Source organism: Tetrao urogallus (genome assembly GCF_951394365.1).
Source record: "Tetrao urogallus genome assembly, chromosome: 13".
In the NCBI taxonomy this organism is placed as follows: domain Eukaryota; kingdom Metazoa; phylum Chordata; class Aves; order Galliformes; family Phasianidae; genus Tetrao; species Tetrao urogallus.
In genome coordinates, this window is record NC_136826.1 from 9669267 (window position 1) to 9676489 (window position 7223).

At 55.9% G+C, this 7223-nt stretch overlaps 1 protein-coding gene across 1 annotated transcript; it reads left to right on the forward strand.

Moving 5' to 3' along the window:
- Window positions 1-2150: 2150 nt before the first annotated feature.
- On the forward strand, window positions 2151-7223 carry LOC306951544 (tumor necrosis factor ligand superfamily member 10-like; the record flags this gene model as incomplete). The annotated part of the gene is made up of 5 exons (XM_079542060.1): window positions 2151-2375; window positions 5440-5586; window positions 5875-5911; window positions 6386-6493; window positions 6781-7223. The coding sequence occupies 5 exons, from the start codon at window positions 2151-2153 to the stop codon at window positions 7221-7223; spliced, it is 960 nt and encodes a 319-aa protein (XP_079398186.1).

The window sequence follows — 7223 nt, forward strand, 5'->3', positions numbered from 1 at the left end:
CCACCCAGTCACTTGACAGATGCTTTTGGCTGGATGATCCCCCAGTCTCAGTAGTATTTTTCCTGATACAGGGAGAAGGGGCAGCATTTCCTCCCCACGTCCCTACAACACAGATCACCAGGAATTCAGCAACCATTTCCCACAGAAAGAGTGGATGCTGGGAAAGGGTGGTAGAGATCTTTGCACAGAAAATGAGTGATTAGATCAGTGATCTGAAAACATTTGTACTGAGCTTGCATTATTCAAGGCTCAGCAAACACTTTTATAAAAGCAATAAGAGCAGATAAGGTGACTAGTTACCCACTTCTCCATGTCTGGGAAGCCATAACTACTACTCATGTGGCTGCTCTGTGTGCAGTACATATCAGAAGCCCAGAGAAGCCTGTCATATCTGGCACTGCTGAAGGAATTCTGCAAATGCATGCACACCTAAGTCTTGAGGCTATGAAAGCACTGAGATTATGAACCCACCATCACCACCATGGGAAAGCAAACATGGATGGGGGCAGACCTGTGAAGAAAACATTCTCAAAACTACTCCTGTGGTACATGCCCTGCAACTCAGTCCACAGAACAAGGGTCAGGAGGTACGATGAAGGACCCTCCAAATCTGGCCAGGAGCTCCAGTGCTCCACGAACAAGCTCCAGTGCTCCATTTGTACACGGAAAGAAGAATGCACAAGCAAAGTAGGACTGCAAGGATGTTTGAGAAGTTCTAGTTCAAGCTCCTGTCCTGGCATCTGAAGGAAAGGACAACTCCTGTACCTCCGTAGCTGATCCCAAGGCAATTGTGGAGCTGCTGCTTCACCCCCAGGCATACAAAGGAAGCAAAGCAGCCACGATGACTTGTGAAAAGATATAATAGAACTGCTCCTTTGTTTTAAAAAGGTGGTTGCTGTGAATAGTTCCCTCTTCCTGCATCCCAACCAGCAGCTCCCTGGGGGAAATCTGTCTGCAGAAAGCCAGAGCTTTTGGGATTCAATGGAAGATATAGTGTATACAGTGCCACTTTTGGCAGGCAGGATGTAAAATGGGACAAGTTCCTTTCCTAAACAAAAAAAAAAGCCAAAACAACCACCATTCATGGTGTGAGAGCCCTGAAGAAGCAAGGCACTGGTGTGTTGGCTCTCCCCAGCAGCTCTCCTCACTCCAGAGGTGTGGGGCTCCTCTCTCCTGCTGTGGCTTCAGCACTGGCTGTGGCCCTGCCTCCATCAGGGGCCCCTCCTGCTCACAGTCAGCCCCTCATTTTGCTATAAATCTTAAAGTTTACCCCGGGGTACCACTTGGGGTTACTGGAGCTGTCTGTGGGTTTGGCCTGGGGCCAGCCCACAGTTTTCCCACATCCCATCCTTAGAGAAGGGACAAGGGCTCGGGGAGAACTATAGTATTTGTGTATGAAGATCTCACTTCCATTGCAGGGGTAAAAGCACTACAGACTGCGGTCACCCGAGCACAAAGCAGCGACTGGCAGTCATCAGGCAGCAATCCTCCTCCAGGTTTTCTGTTTGCTTTCCAAACAATTCAACATCCCCACTTCAGAGGACAGGGAACACTGCTCACCAGCAGAGCACAGCCTTGGGGTCAGCAGTCAGCTATCAGAGAACAACCAAACGCTGCTTCCAACCAGATGCTTTTCCAGCACTCGGGCCCAGGATGGTTTCTTAGCGGTGGGCAGTGGAATGAGCCCCGGGAAAGACTCACAGCAATCAATACCTTTCTGCAAACATTAGCCTCTGGGGAGACCCGCTGAACCCTGGCAGACATCCCCGGCACCCCATAGTCTGCATCACCCAAATCATTGGCCCAGCCAACCCCGAGACCTCCCGTTCCCAGCCCAGACAGCGCAGGGACTCTCCACCGCCTGCAGCAGAGCGTCCCCAAGCCCTGCACCTCCACCACCCTGCCAGCCTCGTGCGGCTCACAAAGGACACAGAGCCTCACTCTCGCAGCGCACGAACGCCCACCGCCCCTCTCCTGCCGCGCAGGAGGAGGTGCGGGACAGACCCCACCCCCGAGGCCACGCTCGACCCAAAGCCCGAGGACCACCCCCACTCCCACCCGAGGCCGCCTCCATCCGTGTCTCCGCCCCTCCCTGGTCCGTCCCGCCGGAGCTGCGGGCAATTCGGAGCGGGGGGAGCGACGGCCCGGCCATGGCCCCGCAGCAGCCCAGCGCCGGGCAGTACCTGCGCTCCGACAGCGGCGGCTCGGCCACCCGCATGCTGGGGGACGGTCCGGGCACCGATCCCGGGGAGTTGCGGGAGAGGCGGCGGCGATGCGGGCCGCTCTGGGGCAGCGTGGCCGTCATGGCCATCCTCGCCCTGCAGATCGCCTCCACCACCGGGCTCTTTGTCTACTTCACCATGGCCATCTCCAAGGTGAGCGCGGCGCGGGGCCTCGAGGGCGGCTGGGCGAGGGCTGCACCCCGGGAGCGCCCGAGCCGCGGCTTCGCTCCCGGCGTGGGACGGCGCTCGGCGCTGGGGATCGGGGCTCCTCCGCGGATCCCTCCGTGCGCAAGGCGAGCCCTTGTCCTGGGCGGCGGGTGCCGACGGAGCTGCTCTCTGCCCGCGGGTAACCTGAGGATGCGGGTCCGGGCTGGGGCCAGGGAAGGGTCTGCACGGACGCCCTTTGGTCCCTGTGCCCTGCCCTGTGCTTCTCATCCCACGCACACTCCAGGACTTCTGCAGACGCTGCAGCCTTCTTTCTCTCTTTGTGAGGCTGGGGGAACCCCACACCTGGAGCTCTCAGGCGCTTCGTCCTATTGAATGGCGCCCAGTAGAGGGGTGCAGCCTCTCTGGCTTGCCCTCGGCATTGCTCCTGCCAAGCTGTTCCTGATCTCAGCTCCCATGGACCAGGTGTTGCAGCCAAATCCTGCCATTGACAGCTGCACCACTGCTGCCCGATGGGCATCAGCAGCCAGAGAGCTTCCCAGGGCCCCTTGACCACCCTCACACAGGCACTGCCCTTGTAACAACAAACTGCAGAGGATGGCCCTGGTCCTACAAGCCCCGCATACACACACTGCTGCCCCTGCTATGGCAGATCCACAGTGGTCCCCCAGCAGTGGAAGGGTCAAACACCAAACAGGAGACATGGAAAACCAAAGGACTACCAGGCAGCTCTTATGAGGGAGGGCCCATCAGTGGAAGGGCACGGGAATGCTAAACTTCGCACAAAACCACAGCAGAGGTGAGAAATTGGACAAAGCCCCATCCCTGGGTGCAGGAGGAACAGTCTGTCCGCTGACTGCTTCAGCATCCTTCAGAGCATACTCCAGCCTCCACATTTTCTTTCCTCCCCTGGATCTCCTGTGGCACCCACTACAAGGGATTTACATGAGAGGTATCAGCAGGAGAACGGAAATGTGGGCAGACAGAGCCTCAGGGAAGGGCTGAAGGAAGAAGGCAGTTTACACTGATTTACATCTTTGGAATAACTTCTGGAGTCTCTCACTGGATCCCAACATGGGAACAGTTCTGCTGGTAGCACTCAGAACTCAGCATCCCGAGGGCACAGAATCACTTGCCTTGGCCAACCTCCCTCACCCAGAACACACGCACACCCAGTCTGCCCTCCCATTTTACAGAAGTTTCTCCTATTTTTCATTTAATTTAAGGGGAGACAGACAAGGTAGGGACTGCAGTTATCCTGTACAGTGAGAGGTGCTGGTGGCACATGCAGCCTATCACAGTGAGCCTTAATCAAGGCAATTAGCAGAGCCAGTCAACTGGTAGTCAACTGGTGGCCAGAGGGGTATGGTTGCAGTGCTCATTGTTATGCTGGGACTGTGCCACCACATTACCAGGGCTGACCCTGATTATATGTGCCTACACCACAGTTAGTGCTGCTGGCAGCACAAAGGAGCTGGCTGCACACACTGGCTCTGCCCAAGCATGCATTGTGTTGGAGAGTTTCATGCGAGCAGCCTCATCACTTGGGGATTTACAACAGGCACTGTGCTTCCACCCACTCAGACAAGCATGTCTTTGCAAGGCTGGCAGCTCTGCCACCTAAACCCACCCCAGGTGAACCCCTGCGAGGGCTGTGCTTACCCGCCTGCTGTGCCTGCGCCACAGCACAGCACTACAACCCATCTCCCACCCACTGTGCTCCTGGTAAACCCAGCCCCAAAGCACACACACACACAAAAAGTGAGAGAAAAAAAGAAGACTTTTTATCTCACCTCAAATAGTCTTTGTGCTGATTCCAGAATCTCCACTGATCGGGGTCAGGAGGCAGGCAGACATCTGGTGGAAGCTGCAGGCTGACTGGAGGAAGCACAGGATGCTGGTGGGACTGACAGAGTGTCCAAGGGCTGCTGGGTTGGCTCCCTGATCTGGGAACAACCCAGGTGGTGCAGGCAGGCTGGTCCAGGTGCCTGCACTAGTTCCCAGCTTCTGAGTGGCAATTTCAGGGCAACTGTCCCATCTGGGCCCTGGTTTTCCCACAGCCAGCTGTGTCCATCATCCAGGCAGCAGCTGTGCAGAATTAGGCCAGGTCAGCCTAAAGACACGCTGGCGAGGCATAGTTCACTATGCAACAGCCCACATCACTTGGAAGGAAGGCTTCCTTCCCCCAGCCACAATACAGCACAGATTACAGAGTGTTTGAGCTCTGTCTGGGCTGATGCAGTACTTGGGGTCTGGTCTCCAGCCAGTATTGCTTGGCCCTGGGAGGGAAGAGATATGTGAGAGCTTAGTTTACAACAGGATCAACAGCAATAAATTACAGAGCCTCATCACCATATAGCAGCCATGGAACAGGCTGCTGCATGCTTCAAGCATGGAGCTGGTATTCTTACCTCTCTGCACAGCCCCTGAATGGGCCAAGGACTGCAACCGCTTCCCCAGAGTCTGTGAATATCTTCTTCACAGCTAAGGCTGGGTCATGCTTGCTTCCCCAGTGTCACAGCAGGAGAGGTGAAGGAGATGGAGAAAAGGAAATTTCAGTACCTCTCCTTTACCTGGTGCTCTGCAGCTTGCAAGAATCTATGTCTTCCACTCATGCTCAGCACTGAGACTCAATGAAAGGAGCTGTCACATTTCTATAACCGCTGATATGAGCAAGCTTTTGCCAGCTATGGGGATCATAGGAGGACAAGGAGGATTCAACCCATTCAATTTACAGAACAGGTTTTGGACAGAGCTTGGGACACACTCAGCTCTCTGCCAACTGATTCTTTTCCAGAAGAGCAGCTTCAGTCCACATTTGTGTCCTGATGGTACCTGCCCATCCCACCATCAGCTTTGTGCCCAGAGAAGTGCTGGGTTATGCTCTATGCCATGGTGTGTCTGTGGGCATCCTGACACAGGAAGAGCCACACCAAAGGCAGCTGACCTGGGCATGCACCCTGCAGGGATCCCCACTGTGCCCAGCCAAGTCATGTGCACTGCTTTACCCTGCTCTGTCCAGTCTGTGAACATCAAGGTGTTTCCATTCCAGCTCAAAGCTCAGTCGCAGGGCAGCTCGGAGGAACTGAGGTGTCTGCAGCTTATCAATCAGCAGCAGGAAGGCTCCAACTTGGAAGAGCTGATTAGCAACCAGTCTTGCCTCAAGCTGGCCAACACCATCAAAGCCTACGTGGCCACGGTGAGCCTGGGGCTGCTGGCTGCAGGGCTGGGGAGGGTGGGATACATGAAAGGAGAGCTCCCATTTGCCTGCCTGCCTCAGTTTCCCCATTCGCTTCAGCGGTGGGTGACAGAGGCTCAATCCAAGCAGGACTGCATGCCAAACCCTCTGCACAGAGGAGATGGTAAAGTCCAGAGGCATAGCATGAAAGAACATATTGAAAGCTTGGAAGGATGAGAGGAGCTGGGGGCAGGGAACAGCCTTTGCATCTTTAAACCATGGGGTTGTTTTTCTTCTCTAATGGTTCAGGTGACAGAGAACGCTATCAGCAGAAGCGTGGTGAATGGTGAGTGCATCCCTCTGAGCACTGGGGCAGGAGTTGGGGTTCCACTCACGGGGAACCTTTGCTGCATGGTGTCACGGGTCACTGAGCTGCGCTGTGGGCTGAGCCATGTCCACGTGCAACAGCTCAGCATGGGGCTAGGGCTGCCAGCAGGTCAAGGGTGATCGGCCGCTCCCAGGGCAAACTCCTCCGGCACAGCACTGTGAGCTGGGCGGGAGGGCAGACTGCCCCACCGGGTTGGAGGGATGTTATGTCTGCTGGATTGGAGACTGGGGAACCCGTCTACCCAGGAAGCAGCACAGAATTGTTAGATAATAATTGACTACACAGTCACCCCAAGTGAACTCCCCCTGTGTAGGGTCAGTGAGGCGTTCTGCTGCCTTGTTCTCTCTAGTTGTTAAGTAAGGACATGCCAGAATTGGTCTGCAGGTCCCTGCACACTCTGCCTCCTAAATCCATTTGTCCCTTTCTTTGCAGAGGCCCAGAGGAGCTACTTCAACAGCTCAGAGGGACAGGTTGCTACCAAAACACTCGGCAAACCCTCAGCACATCTCACCCTCCGCCCACAGAGCCCGGCCCAGGATGGTGAGCCAGGAGACGCCAGCAGGGAGCTGGGGGGGCTTCTGGGGTGGGGGCGGGGAAAGATCATAGAATCATAGATCTCCCCCAGAGATCTTCACCTGAGAGCTGAGCATAGGAAGTTGCATTTTCCAGCAGATAGAAAGATGTTTGTCCTTTCCAGTCCAAGACCACCCTCCCCACCCCACCTCCAAGCTGGATGGTTGTAGGAGCACGATGGGGCCAACCCTACTGGCCCTGAATTGATGCCCTCAGTGCAGTACGCTCCCTTAATCACCCTGCCTTCTCCTCAGGAAGCTCCAGACGCTTTGGGAACCTCTCGCAGTCCTGCCGCCACGCCATCACTCGCTGGGAGGACAGCACCATCCACTCACACCTGCAGAACATCACGTACCGGGACGGCCGGCTGCGGGTCAACCAGGCGGGCAAATACTACGTCTACTCCCAGATCTACTTCCGCTACTCCCGCGATGGGGCCGGCGCCCGTGTCTCAGTGCCGCAGCTCGTGCAGTGCATCAACTGGAAGACCTCCTGCAGCCAGCCCATCCTTCTGCTCAAAGGGGTGGGCACCAAATGCTGGGCACCCGAGGCAGAATACGGCCTCCACGCTCTCTACCAGGGGGGACTGTTTGAGCTCAAGGCCGGTGATGAGCTCTTCGTCTCCGTCTCCTCACTGGCCATTGACTACAACGATGCAGCAGCCAGCTATTTTGGGGCCTTCCGGCTCGACCTGTGA